The sequence below is a fragment of the Dicentrarchus labrax genome, unplaced genomic scaffold (genome assembly GCF_905237075.1).
Source record: "Dicentrarchus labrax unplaced genomic scaffold, dlabrax2021, whole genome shotgun sequence".
NCBI classification, from domain to species: domain Eukaryota; kingdom Metazoa; phylum Chordata; class Actinopteri; family Moronidae; genus Dicentrarchus; species Dicentrarchus labrax.
Genome location: NW_026136703.1, coordinates 14,426,561 through 14,439,559, shown reverse-complemented (window position 1 = coordinate 14,439,559; position 12,999 = coordinate 14,426,561). Strand labels below are relative to the sequence as shown.

Genomic DNA, 12,999 nt, shown 5'->3' with positions numbered 1-12,999 from the left:
CACATCTCTTATTTATATGGTATATTTAATATTCTCTCTATATCTATTTGCATTTGTATCATTAACCGTAGAACAGTGCATTAACCCTACTGTCAACTAAACTCTTTAAAACAAGATACCAGAAAAGACACAGCAACACAAAAAAGATATGCAGACACTACTTTACAAAAAGAACCAGTAACATTTTATTGAACACTTTGTGGAAGACATGTAAATATTACAGATAGGTCTACTAGTGTTGAAAAAGGATGAAATAAATACAAACAGAACTTGAAATCCCATAGGGATATATAAAAACATTGTTTTTCTTTAAAAGTCTCCATTTAGCAAAAGAAAAAAAAAACATCTTCAGTACTAAGCATAAATACAAACATGTTTCTAAAATCTATGCCCTATAGATTACCTGGTTATTATAACTAACATACATACTTAAAATCATCCAAGACATTATTTCATTAAGTACAAAATAGGCCATTTTTATCGTTTACTGTGACCATGACTGTTATCAGTTGGAAATCTGATGCTTTAACAAACAAACCATTCTGCAGCATAACTTCTCAAATCCTGAGTGAGATCGAGTTGAAAACAAAACATTGGGCTATGATCCGCTATAAAGCCACTTTTTTATTATGACTATGGGCTTCATGTCTTGTAGCTGCTTTAGCAAAAGATCAGCACCATCTGAAAATGTTTTATCCATGACAATCTTTACATTGCTAACTGATTTGAGATTTAGGGGATTTCTGAAGTCTACAAGATTTTCACAGCCAGTTATTTTACTTTTCACTGCAGATTTCTGTTTGTGAGTTTGTTGTCTTTTGGACGGCAGTTCAGCACTAGATTTGTCATTTAATTTGCGCTTGGAAGAGTGCGTTGACTCTGAGGTTTCCAAGAACTTAAGGAAAGAGTCCTCAAGTCCTAAAGGCTTGAAAGACCCTGGCGTTACCCCGTCGTCACGTTGTTCTTGGACTGTGGGGGTACCAGGATTTGAGTTCTCTCTTGAACTGTTAACAGTCGAACGATTCCTAAGGGTCTGCATCCTTTCTGGACAAGCTGGTGTAGGTTGTGCAGGTTTTCTGGGACGGCCTCTTTTAGTTCCTCCTTCTGTCCCAGTGGAAGCTTGAGATTCTGCACTATCGTCGTTGGACAGCTTGCTGTCTTCTTGGCCTATTCTATCCTCCAGATCATCTGTTCTCTGGTCAGTGGGCTTTTCGCCGTCTTCTGGTTCCGTGTCCTCAGAAGATGAGCATGACGCCCCCTCTGATTTGTTTGCTTCTTTGAACCTGGCGCGTGAGTACTTTTTGCAGAAAATGAACTGGCTCCTCTGGTCTTCAATGTATCTTTCTGTGAGGCCATGAGTGGTGTAATGCTTAAATATACTTCTTTCCGCCCGCTCCACGGCATCACATCCTATTATCATGCATGGGTACTGAAGGGCAGACTTCTTCGTGCACATAGCTGATGCCTCTTCGTGGGTTTTTAGTGTCGGTTTTCCAAAACTACTCCAGTGTTCAATGGACTTCCCATCTTTCTTTTTAGTGTTTTTCTTCTTCAATTTGAATTTGTTTTCCATATTCTCTTTCCCATTGCTAACCCCCGGGAAAAGCCCCACTGATTTAGTCCTTCTTCCATCACTTGTTTTTGGATCATAGACATACTCATGCTTTTTTATCAGGTGACGGAGGAGGTTTGATTTTGTAGTGTAAACGCGGTCGCATTCGGCATACTCGCACTTGAAAGTGGGATCAACTGAGCCGCTTTCAGAGATTGCGATTTCCTTGTGGAAATTCTTAATATGCTCAATGTACTTTTCCACAGAGTTGAAGGGGAGAGCGCACTCCGGCCGGTCACAGCTGAAAGTCCCTATTGTCATGCTGGCCATCATGGCGGTGGCTTTGTCACGGGTAAACTTGTGAAGTAAGAGATAATGCTGCACTAACCTTGTGATTCCCATGAACACCCTTGAACAGTCTTTCACCTGACACCTGACTTCATTATCTTTGCCTACTGACGGACTGCTCTCCTGTCCACTTTTAACACTAGTCTTTTCAGTCTCAACTTCAGGTTTGCTGGGGGGCAGAGATGCCTGGTGCATGGCCCTGTAATGGAGAATCAAATTTTGCTGGATGGTGAATGCGGCAGTGCATCCTTCATGAACACAGCGATATGGTCTATATGGACTGTAAGCGTTCTCTGCCTCACACATTTTGAGGCTCAACCTTCTCTGAGGTTTCTCTTTCCTTTGGGATTCATCCTTCGTTGGTGTGTTTTTGGAGCTGCTGGGTTTCTCTGGGGAGGATGAAGCAGATGCAGTAGAAGGGCTGGACTTTGGCTCTTTTACTTTACTGCTTAATGACACATCTGATCGTCCTTGCTGCTCCTTTGCTTTGCCAACGGGACTGAGTTTCTCTTGGCAACTAGATTTCCGTTTCACATCTGGACTCATGTCTACAACAGCCGCTTGAGGTTGCTCTGGGGATTTTTCATGAGCTGCTGGTGCCACCTCAACAAACGACCTATCAGTCAAATAGCTGTGAGGTGATGGTAGTTGTGTAACAGTTGATACCTCTGGCGTAAAGCCCTGTGTAACCGCATCTCCTGGTGAGGTGATTTGAGGAACTTGTGGATTGTTTTCATTCTCTGTTTGAGGTGCAATTGCAATGTCAAGCGGTTCTTGTTTTATAGCAGGTAATACCACTGCAGACTGCGTTGTGTGACTGCTATTGGCTTCAGTGGTGGCACGGCTAATAAACACGTCACTCTTGTTAAGTCTAAATGCACGCCTGTTTCGAGCACTGATCCTTAGCTTCTGCATTTCTGCCTTTGACAATCGATGGACTTTTTCATAGTGAATTCGCAGGCCTGTTGTTCTCGTAAATGTTTTGGGGCAAATCTGACAAGGATATGGAGACAGTTTGGATGGGGTTCTTTTTAGTTCTTCTATCATTTCATTAGAGTAATCATGCATTTTAGTCAAGTGTTTGAACAATGCCTCCTTTGTCATGAATGAGTACTCACAGTCATCCTGGTCACATTTAAAAGGTTTGGGTACCTTTTCAATGGGCCTGTCATCACTTTTACTCAGTATTTTACTTTTTTCAGTGTCAGGGGCTGTATCACAGCGACTGATATTTTGCTCTAAAGACTCTCTCCGCATCTTCTCTTGTGCAGCCTCAATCAAATCCAGCCTTTGAAAGGCATGTGAAATTTCCATCAAGTGATCCTCTTGATAAGGTACAGCGAGGGCTGGATTAGCCAACTCCACTGCCTTCTCTTGCTGGTTTTCAGGAGAAACAGACAAGGAGTTTGAATAGTCCATTATATTTGTATATTGGGGCTCTTGCTTCAACACCATGGGTGAGGTCAAAGTGGTCAAGCTAGAAGATTCCTGTGAGAAATCACCATTTGACGTGTTGTATATTCCTCCGTTAGTGTCAGGGACATGGGGGTCATTGAGAAAATCAAGAAAAGATGTTGGCAGATCAGCCGTGAGGTCGATTTCATCTACAGGCCTGCACTGTGAGCGTTTAGACAAGTGACCCCCGAGAGACTTGGTGCTTGTGAACTCTCTGAAGCATCTCCTGCAGATGACCTTGCCATCCTTAATGATAGCTGGCCACTTGGTTCGCTTACTCAACCTGCTGCGCTTTCCTTTTTGCACGTCAGGGTCACTGGCCTTTTCATCTGAGGGACTAGCCTCGCAGTCAACATTAGGACAGTCCTCATCGTAAGGGAAGTCCGTGTGAGTCACGCTGTGTGGACTGAGCATGCCATCCACAGAGTTGTCCATTGGTTCAAAACCAGGGGTGGACATATTCTCTCTTTTAATGATTTCATTTGTAGCTTTTAATGCAACATGGGCCTCTGGGCTCAGACATTTCATGGGAATATCGACAGATGAGCACTGAGTATGACAAGAGTTTTCACTCTGAGCATATGGAGTGTGGTAACTTCCTTCAGGGAGGCTGTCAATTGTTGAGATACTGTTTCCATTATCCAACTGGCTTGTCATACTGGCTCTGCTTTTACTCACATCTACGCTGTCTCCACTGCCTTCTGGATTCATTAGTCCATACTGATGCCCTCCATTATGTATTTGCCCTCCATTGTCAAGCATCAGAGAACTGGACACATACTGGGACATCAAACTTGAATCTGAAGGAGCGTGTGACGTAGTGGGACCATGCATAGCTGCCACTGAATTATCTCTATCAGTTGGGAGAGATGCTGTGGTTTGATAAGGGTCTGCCTGCCATTGAGGATAGCTCCGAGAGGGGTACTCGTTCATGTTGAAGGCATCTGGATAGCAGTTATTCATGGGAGATGAAGACCATGACTGGGACATGTCTGACTGCATCATTCCACTTGCATTATTTGGGCTTCCCCATGACGGGTACACTGTCGGGTTCACCATTGGAGTGATAGGCACAGGCTCCATTGATCCAGGATAAAACTGGGCAGGTGAGGTTGAACATCCCTTCTGGTAATCCGTTTGCTGCGTCCCAGGTTTGTTGCATAGTATTCCTGGCTGATTTGACAGCCTGTTGCCCAGATTCTGAGACTGATTAGGTGAAGCTGGCCCACTTGGTGCCTTTTTTGCTGTAATTTTGGCCACTTTGTTATATTTCTTTGCCAATTTCCAGTCTTCAAATATTTCAGGGTGTTGCTTTTTCACATGCCTAGACAGACTTTTGTTTGTACTGTATGCCCTTGTACAGTCATTATATGGGCAGCAATGCAGGTTCTCCTCACTGCCAGCAGTCACAGTTGGCGTGCTGGAAGGATATCCTTGCAGCGAAGAAGGAATTTCTGTCTTGATCTGACTTGGAGAAATTATTTGTGGAATTGCTTTTTGAACTTCATTGCCTTGGGCATTGTTAATCTCCTCTCCCTGTTGACTTGCCACAGGATTTGTGGCACTGGGCACAGGATACACTGGAAGGACGTCACCTTGCTCAGCCACATTTGGAGGTGCATCAGGAGCCTCAGGTGCTGGTTTCACATCAGCTGGTGCTGAAGTGGGGTTTGTCAGAGGAGTGTAGCATTTCTCTGGTTCTTCTATTTCATGATCTGCTGCAGAATTCAGCATGCTTTCAATTGAGTGTTTAACCCTCACAGGAACGACTTCTTTAGCAGCATCTGCTAACGTGCATGGTGACGTGTTTTCCTTAGACGCCTCGTTCATATATGCAGAACAGGAGTCTTCGTTGCTCGGGGTGCTCTCGAGTGGTGGTTGTACTTTTGGAGTAACAGGGGGGGTTTGATTTGTGATGGGCAAACTGTTTACTGCATCATTTGTACAATGATTCTCTTGGTGAGACAAGAATTGAGACTGTGAGTAAAATATTTTGCCACAGTTATCTGTTTGGCAGGTGTAGGTAAGGTAATGCTGAGCCTCATGGTCATACAACAAGTAAGCCTCACTGAAAACTTTGCCACAGTTAGGGAACATGCACTGGGCCTTAAATTCCGGGTGTGTTTTTCTATGCATGAGAAGCTCAGAATTGGAGTTAAAGTTGGCCTTGCAGTCCAACTGTATGCAGATGTATGGTTTGCTGCCACAGTGCATCTGCAAATGATCATTAAGATGTCTGACATTAACAAACTGCCGTCTGCAATACTGGCACACCACTTTTTGTTTTTGTATCTCCAAAAACCTCATGGCCTCTTCGTCGTCCTTGTGAGATCTGACATGAGCCATGAGATTACGGAAAAACTTGAAAGCCTTGGAACAGTTTTTGACAGGACAGAAACAGTCTTGACTTATGTGTGTGTCAGATGTAGTTTGTTCTATCTTAACAGGAGACGCCAATTGGTCTCCAATTTGAGATTCAATCTTAACAGGACTAATGCTCACCTTGGCAGCAACTTTTGAATTTTTTGATGGACTTTTAGGGGACTGAGGTGGTTTGGTTACCTTCCGAGCAGCTTTCATTGCAGCTAGTCTCTCTTTGCAAGATTGCTTTACATGTGATGCTACATGTGGCTCCAAAACCTCCCTACTTTCAAAACTGTCAGCACAAATTGGACAAAGATACACTCCATCTTTGAAATGCTTCTGCGCGTGGCGAACAATTCTGTGACCCAGGAACTCCTTGTCACACAAAACGCAATACTGCATGTAGGCTCGCCAATTTCTGAAACGAGCGGACACAAAACCCTGCTCCCGAAGTTTTTTAGCCTCTCTGTTTTTTTCTCTTTCATCTGTGATTTCATTGAGTTCATTTGTAGTGGTTAACAGAAAGTCCTCCAGGTCTCTGTATTCTGGGTGTTTACCAAGTGCACTTTCCACCTCCTGTTCGTCTGTGTCATTGAGTGTGTCAATAGATGACACAATTGATGCCTCCTCGCCCATCAATGCCAAGCAGTTGCGTTTCAGTGTTTTCCAGTCCCAGAACTCTGGATCAAAAGGCCACTGTGTCTTCAAGGCCAGCAGTAACTCGCAGCGTAAGGAATTGGGCACAGGTAGACTCCCGTCCTCCTCCGGCTTTTGGTCGGGTTCGTTGTACAGTGACTCCACAGCATAATAAGAGTCAATGGTGGGCTGGAGGAGGAACTCGGTCAGCTGGCATGCACGCTTAACCTCTAGATCAGTTGGCAAGAGGCAGGAAATAGTCTTGCAGATGGTAGACTTGCTATCCTTATGGTCACTGGATGTCATTTTCAGAGCTTGAATGCACATTTCCACACACACTGGAAGCCCCACCTCTCCAACCTACGGAAAATAAAAAGTAATATAAATGCCAAGGATTTGATTTTAAGGTCCCTGTAACAGATGCAGTAACCTGTGAGTCATTGTTGGTGCGAATGGTTATGAGTAATGGTTCTGCAACCAGTTCCAAATTTGTAGCCTATTTTTCTTACCTCGTTTTGGATTACTTTGATTAGAAACAGAATATGACAGACACTTCTGCAGAGAAGAGCCATCTCTTTGCTGTGTCCAAGAAATGCATCAGCTGACGACTCTAAACGCATGAGTAGCTTACTCCAGAACAGTGTGAGTTCCCTGGAAAACATCATAAACACAACTATTAAAAACAACTATCCATTGTTTTCAATACCGATGAATGCATTTTGCCAATAAAACATTTGCAAACAATAAAAAATACCTATCACAATCTCCTAGATGCCAAGTTGACATCGTCATACGTGGACCAACAGTCCAAAAACTCAAAAATACTCAGTTTACTAGAATATGAGCTAATTCTCACGTCTACGAACTTGGAACCAAATGTTTGATGTTTTTGCTTGAAAAACAATTAAATGGAGCGAAGCCTGCGAGCAGGTCAACTCGAGTTGCGCTGATTACACACATGACATGCCTTATTCCATAATCACTAACCAAGCGCTCCCTTCCAATCTGGCAGTCTATTTAAACTGCACAATTTCCCAGCTTTCCCTCTGCTCTGTCAATGCCGCTGTTGCCCTGCATCCGTATTGCTGCTGCTGCTGCGCTGTAAGCCCCACCATCACCCCAGCATCCACCTGTAGGCTCCGACTGGGGGTTAAGGTATTTGTGCATCACTCCCCAATATCTCTATGTAAACATATCTGCGGGGAGTGATGAGGTCGGAGCCTAGACGCCAAAATCTAAATATGCTATACTGCTTAATAAACATTTCAAACGTGAGTTGGCTGACTGAACTGACTATTGCGACTCTATTCAAATATCAAAATATCAAATATTTAAAGGCATTGATTAAAGACCACTTTATATAAATACTTACTTGTTCGTTTACAGTTGATTTATTGTCCCTAAAGTAAACTATTATCAGACATTAACCACCACACATACAGAGTCAGTATCTGCAACACTAATCAACAGTGATGGTATCTTTTATGCATGTTTACTCCAGGGATTGCTTCTGGTTAGATAAAAGTCAATTGCATAATAAATCTGTTCCATGACCACTGTATTCCTGAGGGTAATTCTATATGTGTTCCAAGAGTATTTATCTGAAACAAACAGCAGCACTCACCAGGCACAATACACATCTCCTTGGAGAAGCTGTCGCTTGAGAAAGGCAGAACATAAGCAGAGAGCTCCTTTCTCATCTCCCTCGGACTCCAAGTTGCAGATCATTTCAAGAGCATCTTTACAGTCTATCGACGCAATCTAACAGATTGGAGAAAAATAAATTACTACCTGTCACATTTGACACTGTTGGGACATTTTATTATTACACATTTTAAACAAAGTTTTGCTTGTTGATTCAATTTAAGTTCATTTCTGTTTTTAGTCGAATAGTCGACTTGTTTTATTTATTTAGTTACACAAAAAACATTCAAACTTAGGAATGACCTACATTTATAGTTTGCTAATTGGTAGATTTACTGGGTTAAAGATACAGGAATTTTAATAAGCACCTGTGCAAGTGTTAAATGTAATGACTTTGTGTGTGTACAAGGAACTGTGTCATTTCTTACCTCTTCCATTAGCTGCTCCTGACTTTTTGTCATGCAGATGCAAAGCAAGTAGGTTTGTTTGAAGTTTCCTTTTCCTTCATATCCCGGGTACTCTGAGCACATCTTTGCAAGAATGGCAGCCTTATCAACACTGTCCACTTTGATTAGGTGCTTTATTCTCATGTTCAGAAGCGTGGGGCCTTCCAACTCAAGATACTCATGAACTAAGAAACAAATATTTAAAACAAGGAGAAGACGGACACAAAAGGTAAGAAACTGCTGACGAGAGACAATAATATACAGACAATGAACAATTAGAAATCAGGTAATTACACCAGTGCAAGCTGGCAACAAGTGAGAACTAACCTTGCTCAGTTTGAAGTATCTGACTGGACAGGATGCTGCTTAGTGTGGTGTTGGACCAGACGCCACCCTGTTGTGCCAGAACTGAGAGGAGGCGAAGCTGTGTGCTCCCACTTTCTTGCAAAAGGCCGTGTGCCAACTGCAACAGAAGATAAATAAATGTGTAGTAAATAAATCACTAAAACCTCAGTGAGTAATACTTTCGATAGCCAGTCAAGAGTCTAAAGTAATTGCTATAACAGTGTTACTGTAGTGAATTTGGGTCACCGTTCAACTGTTTACATTTCTTCAAAAGCAGCAGTGAACACAACATCTCATAAAATGATGTTCTTGTAGAGAGAACTTACAGAACCAAACATTCAGCCCTTTTGTTTTTATTATGTTTTAATGATGAGCTAAACCAAGTGAATTCTAATAACAACTTTTCAGTGCTTATCGCTGTAAAAACAAGCCTCAGAGAAAGACTCCTAACAGCCCTGGGGATACTGACCTTCATGGAGGATTGAAACTCCTCCCATAAGGCACCAGGGACATGCTGGGGCAGTAAGAGCAGCAGCTCCGCACAGCTCCTGTGAAATCAACACAGCCATTTGTTAAAGCCACATTTAGGTCAAGGATGTGCACACACTTCACAAATTAAGGGTAACCATACACACATAATTATTCACAGTGTGTGCTGCTGAAGTCAGTGTGACATTTTGGAAATATAATAAAGATGACAAATATGAACTGTTGAAATATGACAGGTGTAAAGCAGTGTAATCCTAGCAGTCAGACAGTTTTCTGGATCAATACAGATACAAGTGTTATTAAATAGTCACTGTTGTTTTTCATATGCAATGAAAAAGATCTCAGAATTGCCAGATCAGTTATTGTGATCAATAATGATTTATGTTAGATGTTTCACATTAATAACTGTCACCTCGGTTCATTTTGTGTATGCACTGCTCCTCGGTGTGCGTAGTATACTCTGCAGCTCATCCCAAATATGTCGAAGCTCCCCAAGAGGTAGCCTACATTTCTACTCTGTATTACAGCCTCAAGGACTTTGCCTCCACAACTACTTCAAGAGCACATTGTGCAAATAGCTGAATAGTGCCTGAATGTACACTGATTACAGAGTATTTCCAGACTTTTTATATCTAAATTTCCGTTGGGATTTGGATGTGTTTTGTTTCATTCTGTCAAATATTGTGCATCTTTGATGTAATATCTAAAGAGATCACTGTCGACCAAATACTGAATTACACCAGCAGACTGCAACGCAAACTAATGTTTGGTCTATTGTTATGTGCACATCAGAAACATGTAACCCATTCTTTGCCACATCAACTTTACACTAAAACTGTATAAGAAAGACTTAATGATCTTTCTCCGACATACAATTTGAGCATTATATTTTCTGTAACACATATTACAGGTCAAGTTTATAATAAAGATGGTGTTTGAAAGAATAAGAAAAATATAAAAGGACGTCGAGAAATCGTTTCCTGCAGTGACAACCACTTTACAGTTTTTACTCACAGTGCTAACTTTTCAAGTAGGAGTGGCACGTTTTCACATTCGGAGGAGAGACAGGAGGCGGCCTTAGCAAAGCTGAGGATGGCCACAGTGTAGACCTCCAGCAAAGGCAGTGGATCCTCATCAGTTTTCCAACGACCAGCATGTTCCACAAGGACCTGCAAGAGATTAAAATACCACAATCAGAACAAATCTATTGATAGATCAATTGTTTTTTTGTTTTTTTTTAAAGGCTGAGAATGTTAAGTTAAAGCTGGTGGTAAGGATCGACTGTCTGCAGTGGAAAAAAAACAATCTTGTAAAAGAAAGTATCAAAATCAAAGTTTGTAAAAAATCATTCTTTAGCTCTGAAACAATTAGTCAATTAATCTAAAGTCCTTAATGAAGCAGGAAAATTGCAGATTGCAGTTTATAGGTTCTCAAATGTGATGATTTTCTGCTTTGTAAACTGAATTTCTTTTGGGCAACTGTCTGGATAAAGCAACAAATTTGGAGACATCACCTTTGACGCTGGGAAATTGTGATAGACATTTTATAGACTCGAAACTAACTGACAGACGAATCAATAATGAGACTAACAGTTGGTTTCAGCCCTTTTCTTTCTTATTCTACTATTATTTTTGTCCTTATTGAAGATGTATTTATACTTTCTTCAGCTCAGTGCACCCAGTTGTATAGCTGTAATTACATATTGACAAACTATACTTATTGATGCCCGTTTATCAATACCAGATGCCAAGCTAATTCTGGCCTTGGTGGTAAAAGACAAAATGTAGCTTTCATAATCATAAAGGCCGACTATCAAAATCAAACATATTTAGTGAGAAAAAAAACAAATTTTTCTGTATTAGGCCTCAATACAAAGATTGAAGAACAGTGTAAATTGTAAAACTTTTAAGCTTTACAGTTCGCTTTGATTTAATAAAAGTCACAGCTAACTTTTAGATGAAGAAAAAAAAAAAGTCCTACACTCACAAACTATCAAGAATAAAAATGTTTTAAAATGTTATTATACACTGATTATATAATTCAGTCAAGATGTGCACACCAAACAAAGCACCAAAGTTATATGTAGCTCTGGAAAAAAAGCCTTTTTTTTACCCCCCTCTTTTTTTTTTCTCTTCCACTCAGCTCAAGTAACGCCTAACCTTCATCTCTGCAATGTCCCTCCATTTCTTACACACACACACACACGGTATCCATGCACATCAATTTCACCCTGAATGACTTTATTTATCCTACATTTGCACTCTTACTAAATAAGTCTCCATCATGCACACACAACTACAGCATACAGCCCGAAGCTCGCCCCCCACACAACCACCCCCCCTTTTTTTTTCTCTCCCTCAAATAACTTTTAAGTTGAATGAATTCCTCCTTTGCCGGTTAATGTGTTAAACACACAAACCAACAATCTCACACTAATTTGGTGCAACGGCGGCAATCCCTGCAGTATCAGAGGGATATCAGGTAAACGGAGACCTCGCATGATATTTACATGGTCAGGGCAAATTAATGAGGAGGATGTGTAATGGAGTCAGTGACCACTGCCACACTTTCCCTTTTTAAATCACTGCCTCAGCCAGCTGCAGCCAGATCGCTGGCTAGAACATTGCCATCAATTTAACATCTTTTTTGCTGCTGCTGACTATGTGACTGTAATAAACATCTCCGCTGATGTGGTTAGCTGGATTAATTAGTGCACAAGGCCTGGGCTAGCACCTTGGAAAAATCATTGATCTTTCCGTACGATAAAACAGCTTCACAAAAAGTAACCCCCTTTTTTTTACACCAAGCTAAAACTTAAACAAGCATGGAGATGCAGAGTTTTTGCGTTTGAAAGATATTTTCCACGGGGGTTACAACCATGTAATTCAGTGCATATCAATGCAATCGCCCTGTAAAATCTCGCTAACGTAGCTATCCATTTTTTGCACAGCATGACCACTGCACAGGACAGGGGGACCCTGCATACCAGCTAGCAACATCCATCTGCTATTAGCTCTCTGGCCTGGAAAATACGAGTAATACATGCACTGTGCGCACACATTGGTGTGACTTCTCGCCGCGTGGATAGTGAGACTTTGCAAATAAGTGCAAGCCACCGACGAACAGCACTGAGAGGATGGCTGAAAACCACGGAGGAGTTTTTTTCCCCCCTATCTTGAAATGCCAGGCAAGCTAGCTAGGGAAGCTAGCTCCTTAGCTACATTGTTGTAGCAAGCGTAGACGCGCATCCTCGGCCAGGAAGCCAGAGGGGCTGCAGGCTGCCCGGGATGAGCAGCAGGAGAAACGGGCTAACCTGGCAAAACTCCTGGCAGAAATGCAGGGAGGCTTCCAACGGAGACTGCGAGCTCTCTTTCAAAGCTGTGGTCAAACCCTGGAACCGCTCTCGGAGCTCCTCGATAGCTTTCCGTGTGTCATATTCCTTCTCTGTCTCCCCCTCCGCCATCTTCACAACAATCACGACCGCGTACGCACAGATGTTACGCTGCCAGACCCGCACACGCACGCGCACGCACGGGGGGGGCGGGGGGGGGAGGGGGGAGGGGGAGGGTGAGTACACAGTGTGCTCCACATACACACACACACACACACACACACACACACACCCCTGATGTCAACAAAGCATCCATGACCTTACAGTGACACAACATCACACTCTGCAGCACACAACGCTGGACGTGAAAGGTTTACTTATGAGCTAAT

General features: G+C 42.2%; 1 protein-coding gene across 1 annotated transcript; it reads right to left on the bottom strand.

Annotated features, from left to right (window-relative positions):
• Positions 1–161: 161 nt before the first annotated feature.
• Positions 162–12,774, bottom strand: znf292a (zinc finger protein 292a). Its single transcript, XM_051396081.1, has 8 exons — positions 12,593–12,774; positions 10,294–10,448; positions 9,260–9,338; positions 8,773–8,908; positions 8,428–8,630; positions 7,980–8,116; positions 6,865–7,006; positions 162–6,715 (listed from the first exon to the last, which is right to left on the bottom strand). Exons 1-8 carry the CDS (start codon positions 12,740–12,742, stop codon positions 599–601), a joined length of 7,119 nt encoding a protein of 2,372 aa, XP_051252041.1. The 5' UTR covers positions 12,743–12,774; the 3' UTR covers positions 162–598.
• Between the last annotated feature and the right edge of the window lie 225 nt (positions 12,775–12,999).

What these genes read in the sequence shown, in the direction of transcription:
- znf292a (XM_051396081.1), bottom strand. Translation starts at nt 12,742, where the DNA reads ATGGCGGAGGGGGAGACAGAGAAGGAATATGACACACGGAAAGCTATC. An exon ending in TCTGCCAGGAGTTTTGCCAG is followed by an intron (nt 10,449 to 12,592) that starts GTTAGCCCGTTT and finishes AATCTCTTGCAG; the next exon opens with GTCCTTGTGGAACATGCTGG. An exon ending in GATACTTCAAACTGAGCAAG is followed by an intron (nt 8,631 to 8,772) that starts GTTAGTTCTCAC and finishes TTTGTTTCTTAG; the next exon opens with TTCATGAGTATCTTGAGTTG.